The sequence below is a fragment of the Canis aureus genome, chromosome 12, assembly GCF_053574225.1.
Source record: "Canis aureus isolate CA01 chromosome 12, VMU_Caureus_v.1.0, whole genome shotgun sequence".
NCBI lineage: Eukaryota > Metazoa > Chordata > Mammalia > Carnivora > Canidae > Canis > Canis aureus.
In genome coordinates, this window is record NC_135622.1 from 6,278,223 (window position 1) to 6,294,139 (window position 15,917).

At 38.8% G+C, this 15,917-nt stretch overlaps 1 protein-coding gene across 3 annotated transcripts in view; it reads right to left on the minus strand.

Moving 5' to 3' along the window:
• GPR89A (G protein-coupled receptor 89A) overlaps positions 1-15,917 on the minus strand; it is a 61,267-nt gene that overhangs the window by 43,044 nt on the left and 2,306 nt on the right. For 2 of the 3 annotated variants that reach the window (XM_077842527.1, XM_077842528.1), the window contains exons 2-5: positions 10,704-10,763; positions 9,169-9,272; positions 4,437-4,543; positions 3,896-3,997 (exon numbers count right to left, since the gene is read on the minus strand). In XM_077842527.1, the coding sequence (XP_077698653.1) occupies positions 3,896-3,997; positions 4,437-4,543; positions 9,169-9,272; positions 10,704-10,763 (373 nt within the window). The remainder of the gene's footprint in view (positions 1-3,895; positions 3,998-4,436; positions 4,544-9,168; positions 9,273-10,703; positions 10,764-15,917) is intronic. The other variant, XM_077842529.1, reaches the window with a different exon arrangement.

Below are 15,917 nucleotides of genomic sequence, written 5' to 3' on the forward strand. Positions count from 1 at the left end.
TATTTAATCCTAGCATTTCTATGAAGTTAAGGTCAATTGTTACTTGTTTTTCTAGCTAATAAATGGAAAGACAGATGGATGAAGTGGCATACACTTAATTTTTATTAATTTTTGTGCACTTCATGTACTTTCTTAGCCTCCCTTACTCTTTTCCACTATGGAATGCCTTCCAACATTCCTAGGTTCAGGCACTGCACAAGGAGTACTTTTACAGACATCTTTTCATTACAGGTAAGAATTAGGTCTTACTGTCTTTTTGTGGTCTCCACAGTAATAAGTCATACTGGTTGCTGGGATAGTCCTGGAAAGGCTCAAGGATGGCAGGGTAAGCCTGGCTGCTTCTCATCCATTGCCTAAAACTTTGTTCCTACTTACTTCCCTGAGTCCAGTCAATTAGACACCAGATGCAAAATCGAAATGCTTATTTCCTGGAGCATAAAGGAAAGATTAAAACTAAAACTATCTCCTTGTTCTTCCCCCCAGTGTCTTCTTTACAATATCTCTATAGAATTTGGAAAAAAAAGGACTAAGATAGAAAAGATGTGATGGTCTTCATCTTTCCTGAGGCTTGATCTGGCTACACTGGTCACGTGAACTCACTGCTCACAAGGAAAAAGCTGAAGACAGATATCAGAGTCTTGTCTTTGGGCTGCACGTGTGTGCTATCATTGTAAACAGCTTTGGGGGCCTTTTATCATTCTTGTGCCTTGTTTCTGATATTACGAATTTGTCTCTCTTGGGCTTATTTGAAATAGTTCATATTGAGAGCTATATTGTCAAGGCCTCTCTACTCCAAATCCTTCCCTACATGGACATGTGCATGCTAATCATATTAGCAAACCCTAAATTCCTATCCAGAGTGTTACATTCTTAAACTCTTCTACTACCTTGGAGAGCCTGAAATTGTTTTTTTTTTTTTTATTCACTGATTAAGTAAACATGCACTAAACATTTATGTGCGAGGTTCCATACTAGACACAGGGGATACAAAGACAAGATACAGATTTTGACCCCAAGTTCCTCATGGAGCTTGCGAGATAATGAGGAAGTCAGAAAAGGTAACAAGTAATATAATGGTTAGAGGTGAGAGAAGTACATTGAAGTGGGAACAATTAATATCTCCTAGTGATGGCCTAAAAGATCTTAAGAGGAATTGACAAGAGTTGAATATTGCAAGAATAGGCATTTTCTAGATAAACAAGAGGTGAAGGAATGTCCTAACAGAACAGCTCTAGAAACTTCAAGTAATTCAGTAGGGCTATAGGACAGACACAGAGAGAAAGACAGCAGTAGTCAGGTCCTGGAAGGTCTCGTAGACCATGCTAATAGTTTGAATGTTTCTGGTAACCTAGTGTTTAACTTTTTTTTTTTAAGATTTTATTTATTTATTCATGAGACACACACACACACACACACACACACACACACAGAGAGAGACAGAGAGGCAGAGGGAGAAGCAGGCTCCATGCAAGGAGCCCGATGTGGGACTTGATCCCGGGTCTCCAGGATCACACCCTGGGCTGCAGGCGGCACCAAACCGCTGTGCCACCGGGGCTGCCTGTGTTTAACTTTTTTGACCTTCTTAAATGTTATTTGAAATTTCATAATAGCTATTTCTAATTTAAAAATAGAATAGGGACGCCTGGGTGGCTCAGCGGTTGAGCATCTGCCTTCAGCTCAGGGAGTGATCCCGGGGTCCCAGGATCGAGTCCCACATCGGGCTCCCTGCAGGGAGCCTGCTTCTCCCTCTGCCTGTGTGTCTCTGCCTCTCTCTCTCTCTCTCTCTCTCATGATTAAATCAATAAAAATCTTAAAAAAAAAAAAGTTAGGATAGTGCATACGCTTTTTATTTATTTATTTAAAGATTTTATTTATTTATATGAGAGTGAGTGCGTGCGAGCACACAGACAAGCAGTGAGAAGGACAGATGGAGGAGCAGACTCCCCACTAAGCAGGGAGCCTCGAAACCAGGCTCAATCCCAGGACCCTGATATCATGACCTGAACCTAAGGCAGACGCTTAACTGACTAAGCCACCCAAGGACCCCTGCATATGATTTTTAAAATTGTGCATTTTCTCTGATCCTCTTGCAGCATAATCTCAAAACCTCTTTCCATCAGATCCCTGCTTCAGGCAAGGAGTAGACACAAATGGATTCATGGTAGATTCTAGACACTGGTTTACTCAACATTCACTCTGATTCCTTTCTAGCATGGTCTTCTGGTATTACAGAATCTAGAAAGCCAAATATTCTTTCCCAGATTTCCTTGAAGCTAAGGTTCTGAATGTACCTGGGCTGTATCAAATTCACATGCCTATGTGAGACCTCAAATGTAGAAGTGAATTAACATGGGAGTGTGGACAGCACTTGGGATCTGTGGCCACTGGAGCAGAGGTCCTCTATCTGATCCCTGATGTCACAGGTCCCCAGGGGCAGTGACAACTTCAGTGGGGTTTTTAACCAGTTGACTACTGTGGTATGATTGTATGTTACTCTTCACTATGCAGCATTTAAGTTTGATGTCCTGCTTTCCTAAAAATTCTATAAACTCCCTAATGCCTTGAAATAAATTTCTGATTTAAACTTGTTAGAGTAGATTCTGTTTTCTGCTATAAGAATCCTGATACAGCATGAGAGTAAAATGAATAGATGTATGTGTTTTTTTAAACCTCCAGGTGCCTGGGTGGCTCAGTCAGTTGAGCATCTGCCTTTGGCTTATGTCATGATCCCAGGTCCTGGGATTGAGCCCCATGTTGGGCTCCCTGCTCAGGAGGGAGCCTGCTTTTCCCTTTCTGCCCTGATCCTCCTCTCACTATCTCTGTCTCTCTCAAATAAGTAAAATCTTAAAAAAAAAAATCTCCAGTATCAAAGTACCAGTATATTCCTTACAGATGGCATATATATCTATATTCACACATATATTTCTGAAGTAGTTCTGGAAGGGCTTTTAGCTGACACTTTACTATTCATGGTTTTTAGCACAGAAATTAGGGCTCTATGATTTGCTCTTATATTTAAATATATTTTTTGAGTATTTATTTGTTTAAGTAATCTCTACCCCCAACGTGGGGCTCAAACTTATGACCCCAAGATCAAGAGTTGCACACATTACCAACTGAGCCAGCCAGGTGCCCCTGCTCTTGTATTTAAAATGAACTTTTTTGTGTAAGGAGACATACTGATTCCTAGAAAGCTTTTCTTTATCTACTATTTTTATGTTTTATGTCACTGCTTTTTCCCAAATTTTACATATACTCCCTAAAGACAACATATATCATCACTTGAGCAGTGGTCATTTACCTTTTGGGTCACTGACTGCTTTCAGAGTCTTATAAAAGCTTATGGATACTTTAATTCCAAATAAACATATAAATATTTCCCCATAATTCTGCATACAATATCAGAAGTTTTAAGTTAAAGACAACTTCCCCTACCCCTTGCTCTCCTGAAGTTCATTCACTAACCTAAGGTCAAAACTGCCTGCTCTAAAATCACAGAAGTAGTTTCCAAAGCCAGCATTTGGTATTTCCTAGAATGAAGGGAAATTCAATTTAAAACCAGACTGTTGGGCAGCCTGGGTGGCTCAGCAGTTTAGCACCGCCTTCAGCCCAGGGCGTGATCCTGGAGACCCGGGATCGAGTGCCATGTCAGGCTCCCTGCATGGAGCCTGCTTCTCCCTCTGCCTGTGTCTCTGCCTCTCTCTCTCACGAATGAATAAATAAAAAATCTAAAAAAAACAAAAACAAAAACAACAAAAACCACAACCAGACTGTTTTTAGAGAAATAACTTGTTATATGTGCCATAATCAGAAGTTTATAAATAGTCATTATTTTTCAAAATTAGAAAATGATAAAAAAAATTATTTCCCCCTCCCCACCACATAAGACATTTACCGTGTTTTGGGCTGAGAATAGGAAATGGATCTCCTAGTTTCCAGAAGAAGTACATGAAGGTCAACCATAAGAGACAGGAGAAGAGTAATCGCTGTTTATGCACTAGGAAGGAAGAGAGAGACTGTGAGGTTAAATAGATATGTATTTCAGAGCTTGCTCTACTTACGTACATGGAATCATGCTAACTAATATTTGACTGGCTTGTTCACTTGGCAAATGAGTGATGGAGTAATACAGATTTTAGAGAAAGCATCCTAATCACTGTAAGAAGAAATTGGCTGAAATTAAGATGGGGGTTGAGTTAAGGGGGATATTCTAGTAGAGACAGAAGTATAGCTGTAGTAGCACCAATTACCTAACTATTCAACATTGATTTTATGCCAAACTTTTTAAGAGGCTGTGTGTGAGGCACCCCAAACAACAGTTGCTACTGAAAGTTACATAGAAATGGAGCTTTCCAAAGCCTCAATCCCCACAAATCCTCATTTCGATCTATGTGCTGACACGAGAGGGTAAAATACTCACGATTATAAATACTCACATAGTCGGATGTTGCTCACAATAAAATAGCCAATGTAAAAAGGCACCATGAAAACCAGGATCAGAAGGATTACACACAGGTTCATTTTCCAGTGAAAATAACGGGAACTGAAATAAATATCAAAGAATATCAATAGGAGGGGAAGAAGGCAGGAACTTTCCTTCTCTTCAGTTTTCTAAAAGATCTCTTGCTCTTTGAACTCAATACCGAATATATCCCATTCAATTAGGTAAGCAAGCTCCTGTCTGATTGTTTATAGAGGTTAAAGAATATATTTTAGAGTTCTGAAACGTATAGATGAACATCCTAACTTCCTAAGAATTTTACCTATCCAAATGAGAATGTTAATGCTCTAGTTATATTCATAGGCAGTGTATAAGAACATAACAACATATACTATCAGTAGTAGAATGACTATCGTTTCACTTACCACTGGGAGTCTCATAATTAAAAGAAAATAAGTGTTAATAGTAATATGTACTATAAAGACTTAAATATTTCTTTTACATCATTATTTTTATTACTGCTTATAAACTGTATTTTATGAATTGATTAAAAAAATTTTAGGGCTTTTTTTTAGTGCTATACCTTTTATTCCCTTGACTTAACACACTCTGTAACTAGAAGTCTGTATCTCCCACTCCCCTTCACCCATTTTGCCCAACGCCCATCTGTGGATTTTTTTAAACAATTTTATTGAGATATAATTCACCTATTTAAGGTATAAATAATTCAATGGTTTTAATATATTCACAAAGTTGTGCAACCATCACCAAAATACGTTTTAGAGTATTTCATCACTCCATAGTGTATCTGTTCCCATTAGCTCTCCTTTTCTCCCAACTTCCTACACTAATCTATTTTCTGTCACTATGGATTTGTCTATTCTGGACATTACACGTTGTCTTATGTCTGCTTTCTTTCACTTAGCATATTTCCAAGGTTCACCCATGCTATGGCATCTATTGATACTTCATTCCTATTTATGGCAAGATAATATTCATTCAATTGTATGGATATGCCACATCTTGTTTATCCATTCATTAGTTGCTGGACATTTGGATTGTTTCACTTTTAAGCTATTATAAACAGTGATGCTATGAATATTTGGGTACAAACTTTTGTGTGGACATGTTTCATTTCTGTCTAGGGATATACCCAGGAGTGGAACTGCTGGGTCATGTGATAACTACTTAATTTTTTGAGGCCTGCCACTATTTCCCAGAGTGGCTGCACCATTTGACATTCTCCCCCGCAGTATAGGAGGGTTCCAAATTCTCCACAGCCTCGCCTACATTTGTGACTGTCTTTTTGATTATAGTCATCCTGGTGGGTATCAAGTGGTAGCTCATTGTGGTTTTGATTGCCACTTCCCTGCCAATGGCTAATGATGCTGAGCATCTTTCCATGTGTTTATTGGCCATCTGTTTTTTTTTTTTAAGATTTATTTATTTATTTATTTATTTATTTATTTATTTATTCATAAGAGAAAGAGAGAGAGACAGGCAGAGACACAGGCAGAGGGAGAAGCAGGCTCCATGCAGGGAGCCCGATGTGGGACTCGATCCCGGAACTCCAGGATCACACCCTGGGCCAAAGGCAGGCGTGCTAAACCACTGAGCCACCCAGGGACCCGCTGGCCATCTGTATCTTGTTTGGAGGAATGCCAAGTCAGATCTTTTATCCATTTTTCAATGTGTTGTCTTTTTATTATTGAACTATTAAGAGTTCTTTATATATACTAGACAGACGTCTCTTATCAGATAAGTAATTTACAAAAATTTTTTCTCGTTCTTGGGGAATCTGTTCACTTTATTGATGCTGTCTTTTGTATTTGCAGATTTTAAACTTACACGTGGGTCTTCAAAGAGTTAGGTAGTTAAGTGGCTTATGAGGATATATAAAATACAGGGTGATGAAATTAACTGTAAGAAAGTGGGAAAAGATAGGTATAAAAGCAGGCCAGGCCTGATGACTATTATGAAAATGCACACCACAGAGTTCTAAAAACTTGATATGAGTGGATCATAAATTTAGCTTGAAGTTTCCAATGGTTGATGTGAAACAGAAAATCTGATCAGTTAAATGTAAGTGACAGTGCTATAGGAAAACCAATTGCTTCAAGGAAACATAATTATTAGTGATTTATTATTACTGAATTATTACCAAGACCATAATGAAATTTCTCCAAAGATTTACTAAAGAGAATGTGAAGGCAATTAACAAGGTCTTTCTTCAACAACATTCTTTCAAGAGAAACATGAAAACGAGTTTCATTGTTTTCCCTCAAAATTGTTCCCCTCAAAATGGACGGGCAGGCATCATAAAACAAAGAGCTATTCATTAAAAGCTATGCTACGGAAAGCCAATACCATTTAGTCTAGATCTACTGACAACTTTTTACTCTGTTACACAGCAGGGCCAAATGTTAGTATGAAGGAAATAGGTGTAACTGAATATGTCTTAGTCTATACAAACAGAAGCCCCCCAAAAGCACCCAAATAACAACCAGATTTCACCAATGCAACTTCCTATATTCTTTAAGATAAACTATTTAAGAAATATATATCAAAGTAACTGAGTGATGTGTCTTACTATATGAATTAATTATAAATGAGTTAAAAGTTGGAGACATCTCCTACCAAACACAATTTTGGGTGTAGAATATTTGAGCCATAGTCTTTTCTTTGGACACTTAGATAAGTGGTCAGCAAACTATTACCTGCCAGACATCTGCTTTTATTTTACTTTTTTGACATCTGCCTTTTTTTAAAAAAAGATTTTATTTATTCATGAGAGAGAGAGAGAGAGAGGTAGATTTTATTTATTTATTCATCAGAGACACAGGCAGAGGGAGAAGCAGGCTCCATGCAGGGAGCCTGATGTGGGACTCAATTCCGGGACTCCAGGATCACACCCTGGGCCGTCGCTAAACCACTGAACCACCTAACATTTGCTTTTATAAGTGAGATTTTACTGGAACAGAGCCGCACCTATTTGTTTATACATCACCCATGGCTGCTTTCACTCTACAACAGCATAGCTGAGTAGCTGTTATGGAAACTGTATAACCCACAAAGCCTCAAATGTTTATTATCTAGCGCTTTACTGAACTACTTGATGACCTCTGGTTAGAGAGCAAAGTTCCCAACTGTGATTTATTATTTGTTTTTTTGTTTTTTAAATATTATTTATTTATTTATTCATGGGAGACAGAGAGAGAGAGAGAGAGAGAGAGAGAGAGGCAGAGAGAGAAGCAGGCTCCACACAGGGAGCCCGATGTGGGACTCAATCCTGGGATCCTGGGACTCGATCCCGGGACTCCAGGACTACGCCCTGGGCCAAAGGCAGGCACTAAACCGCTGAGCCATCCAGGGATCCCTGATTTATTATTTGTAATTAGCAAGTTAAAGAATGTTGGTCTATTCTCATTAGTCATATGACCTGTATCTTGCTTATCTAAAAAAGGTTTTGATTATTAAAGAACTAGTTTAATATAAGAGTCAGGACATACTTTGTTTTAACATGCTATGAATTCTTGATTTATCCATCAAGAGACATTAATTATCAACTCTGATTCTCAAATGAATCTGAGAATACAGTCTCTCCGTAAGTCTCAAGTCTGAAGTAAGTTATACAACTTAGCTCAGCACTGATTCCTGACTATAGAGTCAAATGCCACTTTATTAAAAGATTTTTCCATGCAGTGATAAAAACTACAAAGTCATCATAAAATAGCTGATATAATGCACACACAAACAATGGTCTTTAAGAACTCAAGTTTGGGGGGATCCCTGGGTGGCTCAGCGATTTAGCACCTGCCTTCAGCCCAGGGTGCGATCCTGGAGTCCCGGGATTGAGTCCCGTGTCAGGCTCCCTGCATGGAGCCTGCTTCTCCCTCTGCCTGTGTCTCTGCCTTTCTCTCTCTCTCTCTATGTCTATCATGAATAAATAAATAAAATCTTTAAAAAACCCAAAAAAACAAAAAAATTTCAAGTTTGTAGTTTAACAAGCAAGAAATATTTTGGACAGGTTGTCTAATAAACAATAGGTTTGTTATTTGGAGGGGAATAGGAGTTGCTTTTAAAATATGCTTTAAAGAAGACTAAGTTGGGCAGCCCAGGTGGCGCAGCGGTTTGGCGCCACCTGCAGCCCAGGGCGTGATCCTGGAGACCCTGGATTGAGTCCCACATCAGGCTCTCTACATGGAGCCTGCTTCTCCCTCTGCCTGTGTCTCTGCCTCTCTCCCTCTCTCTGCATCTCTATGAATAAATAAATAAAATCTTTTAAAAGGAATAATAAATAAATAAAGAAGACTAAGTTCAGACAGACTTGACCATGCCCCTGAAATCAACAAAGGTAACTTCAGTTAGTGAAAGCTGGGTTCAGACTTCAGAGAAGCCCAGACATAACTAACTTGGAGGAAGGGCCATTAGCAGGATTCAAAGAATAGCCTGAGAAGAATAAAACTTCTAGGAATGAAGCCTGGAACCCAGGCTCTCACAGCCACAATCTCAACTCCTCAGAGCTATGGTTAGACCTTTTTTTTTGTCTACTTCACAATCTGTGTCAAACCAGTTATTTGGTGACTGGGATACATATTTGCTATGATTTTTAGTTACTGAGATTAAACTAAAACATGGATTTTTCAACAATGGAACTCAGGTTAAGGCTTCCACCTGATTGATCACACAGGTATCTTCACAAGAAGAGCTAATTAGTACTCACTCACCTGCTATTTAATACCTTTAAGATTTCAAAGATGATGAGCTCAAACATGGTGCAAGAGAATGCGAAAGTCACAGAGAAGATCACCTGTACCACATACTGACGTACCTATTAAAAGTCAAACAGAGAACACAAGTCATTTCCTTGCATGAAATATTTAATTGATAATCTGGTCACAAGTCAGAAAACTTAATGAAAAAATTCTCAAGTCACTGGAAATGAGGCCCTAATATAAACTTGCCTGGAGCTAAAAAGATAGATGGAAGTAGGTAGTATTTTTAAATTATGGGTCACTACTACCATCATCCTCTTGTGGATGAAACATTTAAAGCACAAGATGAAGTGACAGGGTCAGAAGCAGCACTCAGAATTCCTGATGCACACTGACATAAAAAGGACAGATTTATTACATATATATAGGTTTGTGCTAAAACAGTTTCTTCAATACTCTGCAGACCTCAAACCAGTTCTGGAACCTACCCCAGGGCGGGGGGGGGGGGGGGGGGGGCGGTGGTGGTGGTGAGAGCTTAAAGTATCCAGCAGAGCAGAATCTCTAGAATCCTGGACTCTTTCAGACAACAAACCAAACTCCCTGGAGAGGTTTAATGGTGAACATCTAGAATGATCTAAAAGTAGTCTACAACCATTGAGCTTATTATTACTAAGTGAGGATTAATTACGAAATGTCTAGTCTAGGTTGGTGTTTGTATGAACTCAAGGCTTTTTTAAAAAAGATATTTATTTATTTGAGAGCGAGAGAGAGTACCAGAGGGGGGAGAGAGAGAAGCAGATTCCCCGCTGAGCAGGGAATCCAATGTGGTGCTTGATTCCAGGACCCTGGGATCATGACCTGAACTGAAGGCAGATGCTTAATGGACTGAGCTACCCAGGTACTCCTCTATGAACTCAAGGCTTAAGAACCAGGTTAGACTTAAGATTTTGGTATTAACTTAGGATGTAAGATTAGTCCTTAACATTGAAGGTCAGATACCCAAATAAATGAGAACATTTAGGAGACACTGTAAGTGAAATTCTCTTCCAAAAAATAACTGTCTACTATACTGATATTACTAAGGCATGTCAGTTTTGCTCCTGGGCTACATAGGATTTGCTTTTTTTTTTTTTTTTTAACATCAACTAAGCCTAATCATATTCTCCAACTTAAGAATTATATAGTACTCATTTGGCTAAAACTTCCTATCTTGGAAGTGATCATGACTTTCCTTGAACAGAGGCATTTTTCTTGTCCATTTTATTTTATTTTTATGTTTAAAGATCTATTTATTTTAGAGAGAGAGAAAGTGCACACACAAGAAGGGAGAGGGGCAGAGGGAGAGGAAGAGAGAATCTCAAGCAGACTCCATGCTGAGTGCAGAGCCCAACAGGGGGCTTGATCTCTTGACCCTGAGATCATAACCTGAGCCGAAACCAAGAGTTGGACACTCAACTGACTGAGCCACCCAGGTACCCCATTCTTGCCCATTTTACAACAATCTAAATTCATTTGGTAGACTCATAATCAAAATGATCTCCTCTTACCTCATAGTCCTTAAATAGTTGGCGCATAAAGAAAAGCCACCCAAATCCAAAGAAAAGTATCTGGAGAGAAAGAAGATAGAATATTAATACATATTATCTTTTGAGAAGTGCCCAATACAGACTATTTTAAGATAAAAGGTCTGCTAACCAGTTAACTTATTTCAGAGATTAAAGACCAGATCCACTTATATAAGATCTACTTATTAAAGTCCATAACACTGGAAGAAGATGTTAAAATGCTCAAGTTTTGAAATTATCCATGTTTAAGAACATTGTTTAAGTTAGGCAAAAATGAAAGTATATACTTTTTCCTGTAATCTTATGATTATCATTTTAGCTAGAGAAGCTAGCAAATCAAAAAATGAGCCAGTGAAACTTGCTCTTTACATTAGATGCCAATATATATATATATATATATATATATATATATATATATATTTTATTGTGGGTATGAAAGACAGGTTTTATTATCCCTGGTCAGATATCACAACACACAGACACAAACTCAAAGCATGCATTTACACCTTCTTTTTTTTTTTTAATAATAAATTTATTTTTTATTGGTGTTCAATTTGCCAACATACAGAATAACACCCAGTGCTCATCCCATCAAGTGCCCCCCTCAGTGCCCGCCACCCAGTCACCCCCACCCCCCGCCCTCCTCCCCTTTCACCACCCCTAGTTCGTTTCCCAAAGTTAGGAGTCTTCCATGTGCTGTCTCCCTTTCTGATACTTCCTACCCATTTCTTCTCCCTTCCTCTCTATTCCCTTTCACTATTATTTATATTCCCTAAATGAATGAGACCATATAATGTTTGTCCTTCTCCAATTGACTTATTTCACTCAGCATAATACCCTCCAGTTCCATCCACGTGGAAGTAAATGGTGGGTATTTGTAATTTCTAATGGCTGAGTAATATTCCATTGTATACATAAACCACATCTTCTTTATCCATTCATCTTTCGATGGACACCGAGTAGATGCCTATTTATATTTAAAAAAATAAAACTTTATGGGAAAGGAGTTAAAATTAAGAAAAAAAAGGAAAGTGATAGAAAAGCAGATTTTTTTTAAAAAAAGATTTTACTTATTCACTCAAGAGAGACACACAGAGAGAGGTACAGAAACACAGGCAGAGGGAGATGCAGGCTCCAATCCCAGGACCTTAGGATCACGACCTGAGCCGAAGGCAGATGCTCAATCATTGAGCCAGCCAGGTGCCCCAAAACTGATTTTTTTAAATGTATTTTCTTTCACGGAACTTTCCTATCTTCTCCAAAATCCTGCCTGATCCATATAAAATGGTTTCCTTCTCAGTGTAAAACCAAGAGATTGCAGGATCCCACTTTGTCAGTTTTGATTCAAGCTGGCATCAGAGATAGTAGCCACATGATAGCACTGTTCAGTGTTCTTAAAAGCTGGTTTGTTTTTTACTGGTGAGCAGAATCCTCTGTACAGGCACACACACTCTGACACAGCTCTTCTTTTCTTCTTTTTTGTTTTATTTTTAAACAACTTTATTTTTTTTAATTTTTATTTATTTATAATAGGCACACAGTGAGAGAGAGAGGCAGAGACATAGGCAGAGGGAGAAGCAGGCTCCATGCACCGGGAGCCCGACGTGGGATTCGATCCCAGGTCTCCAGGATCGCGCCCTGGGCCAAAGGCAGGCGCTAAACCACTGCGCCACCCAGGGTTTTAAACAGTTTTGTTTTGTTTTAAATATCTAAACCCTATGCAGGGCTCAAACTCACCAACTGGAGATCAAGAGTCAGATGCTCTACCAACTTAGCCAACCAGGTGCCCCAAAACTCCCCTTTTCTTATACTGGTTGGGAACTTTCAGAATAAAATTCTTTTATGCCTTCCCATGAACTTTAGGAGGAAGCACAAACTCTTGAGCATGGTTTAGAAGGCTCCTCTAGCCTCTTGCTGTGTCCCTCCTGTCCATCAAACTCATATTTTCAGCCACATGGAACTGCCTATGGGTCTTTAGACACAATACTCTTTCACATAAAGAACTTTATGGACATTGTCCTCTGACAGGAACTTCTCTCCATTCTCTATTGGTCTTAACTTAATTACTACCCCTGGAAGGCCTTCTCTGACCTCTCAAAGATATGTCGCTCTTTTTATATAATCCTGTTCTATCCTGTATTTCCAAAGCACCTGCCACACAGTTTTGCAATGTACAATTTAAACACACTTTCTTAGACATTAGATTGTAAACTCTGTGAGGACAAGGATATTTGAATGCTAATCTGTATTCTTAGCTCCTGCACAATGCCTGGCACATGGCAGGCTCTCCGTTAACGTTTGCTAAATAGGTAAATGGTCCACAGTGAAAGACGGTTTGTTCTTAAAGAACACTCAACTTCAATTTTTTTAGTGATAACTTATATGTGCTGTACTAAATGCTGGGGATACAAAGATGAGAAAGATAGTCACCATCTTCAAGGGGCATGTGACAATGCACCAAGAACAGACAGTATTGTGGAAGGTTTTCACAGTGCATTGCAAAGATCAGTTACAAATGTACAAATCCCAGTATTTGGAAAATGATACTTTTCTTAATGAAGGAAAAAATTCTATGGAAAAAAGAAAAAGAAAATGTGATATCAAATGAGAAGACAACTCAACAAGCAAAAAAAAAAAAAGTATACTGCTATGAATGAACGACTTAGGTACAATCCACAAATTAAATTCATTTATTGGTATAGCATCACCACGAACCTACACTACACATTTGGATGTATTCAAATACTTTGTATTTCACAAATAAACCTTTTTAATTTTGTTTTTCATTTTTCACATTTCATTATGTCCTTTTAAATGAATGTTCCATTTTATTTTTTGGGAGTTTATCTTTTACATAAAATTTCCTTATGGCCAATTAGTTGTGGTGAAAACTAACAGGGAAACTGAACTGATGATGTTAATAATTTACTCTGATTAGCAGCAACTATACTTTATTGACCATTTACTATATTCCAGGAACTCTAAATACTTAGCACTATAATCTCACTAAATCATAAAATCTAAAGTATGTGTGATTATCCTCATTTCAGAGAAAACTGAGGTTTAGAGAAGTGAATTCATTGATAATAATTGTCAAAATCAGGATCAAATCTGAAGTCTGTATGGCTGATTCCAAAGCTTCTGCTTTTAAGCATTTTACATAAGTTATGCTAAAGATCAAAGGTACAGATAGAGAGGACAACCTTAAAGACTAAGGGGCACTTTATTTTCTGACAGGGGAGGAAGGCAGCTGGGAACGGTGGCAGACATATATAACTGCTTAGACTAAGACCTAGAACGTAGTGAGACCATCTTTTGTCCTCACTTTTACTGATATGGTAGGAGGCAAGGTCATCTGCTAAGAGTTCAAGAGATGAGGATGGAAAAGGGGCTTTGAGCACAGTGATAAAGATTCAGAGAAATTATGAGGGGAATGGAACAAACACCTGATTGTCTCAAGAAAAATAAATGAAGTCTGAAATAGTTATTTATTTAATTAATTTTATTTCTTTAAGTAGGCTCTATGTCTAGCATAGAGCTCAAACTCATGACCCTGAGATCAGCAGATGCATGCCCTACTGACTAAGTCAGCCAGGTGCCCCCAGTCTTATTTTATTTACTTATTTATTTTATTTTATTTTTTAAAGTTTTATTTAATGGGCGCCTGGGTGGCTCAGTCAGTTAAGGAACTGCCTTAGGCTCAAGTCATGATCCTAGGGTCCTGGGATCAAACCCTGCATTGGGCTCCCTCTCCTGCTCTCCCTGCTTGTGCTCTCTTGCTCTGTCAAATCAACAAAATCTTTTTTTTTTTTTTTTAAATAAGGTTTTGGGCAGCCCCAGTGGTGCAGCGGTTTAGTGCCGCCTGCAGTCTAGGGCGTGATCCTGGAGATCCAGGATCAAGTCCCATGTCAGGCTTCCTGCATGGAGCCCACTTCTCTCTCTGCCTGTGTCTCTGCCTCTCTCTCTCTCTCTCTGTGTCTCTATGAATAAATAAATAAACAAATCTTAAAAAAAAAAAATAAAACAAGGTTTTATTTAAGTAATCTCCACATGCAATGTGGGGCTCAAACTCACAACTCTGAGATCAAGAGTCACATGCTTTATGATGAAGCCAGGCAGGCGCCCCACAGACTTCATTTAAAATAAATCTTTGAGTTCACACAAAGTAGGAAAAATGAGGAAGAGGAGTTTCTAACATAACTAACTATTTACCTAATATTTACTGGGCCTCTGCATATCAGCAGCTGATTTTTTTTTTTTAAGATTTTATTTATTTATTCATGAGAGAGAGAGGCAGAGACACAGGCAGAGGGAGAAGCAGGTTCCATGCAGGGAGCCTGATGTGGCCCTCGATTCCGGGACTCCTGGATCATGCCCCGGGCCGAAGGCAGGCGCTAAACCACTGAGCCACCCAAGGATCCCCTCAGCAGCTGATTTAGATGCTGGGGAATACAGCAGAGAACAAGAAAGAGAATAATCTGGACCGCATGCAGTTTACATCAAACAGACATAAATAATAGTGATAGAGGCTAAAAAAATAAAACAAGAAAATGAGATTGAAGGTGGCTGGAATGGGTGCTACTGTGTTGGGCGTAGGAGGTCAGGACAAACCTCTCTAAACTGACATTTTTACTGATACCAAAATAATGATGAAGTAGCTACACAAATATATGGGCAGAGAATAGTCAACACAAACGATTCTTTGGGTCTTAATTCCTCATTTGTAAAGAGTATTAAAATTTTGGGAAATCCCTGGTTGGTTCAGTGCTTTAGCACCTGTCTTCGGCCCAGGGTATGATCCCGAGTCCCGGGACCAAGTCCCACATCAGGCTCCCTGCATGGAGCCTGCTTCTCCCTTGCCTGTCTTTGCCTCTCTCTCTGTGTGTCTTTCATGAATAAATAAATAAAATTAAAAAAATTAATATTGTGTGTGAAAGCACATATGAAAGTTAAAGTAATGTAAAAAAAATCAGGAAGCCACTTGTTTTTTTGCATCAACTTATCAATTATATCCATGTTAAAAAATCTTAGAGGCTATAATGCAATGCCAATCTCCTCATTCACATTCCCGTTAAAAATTGAGTGTAGGGGATCCCTGGGTGGCTCAGCGGTTTAGCACCTGCCTTCAGCCCAGGGCGTGATCCTGGAGTCCCAGGATCGAGTCCCACATCAGGCTTCCTGCATGGAGCCTGCTTC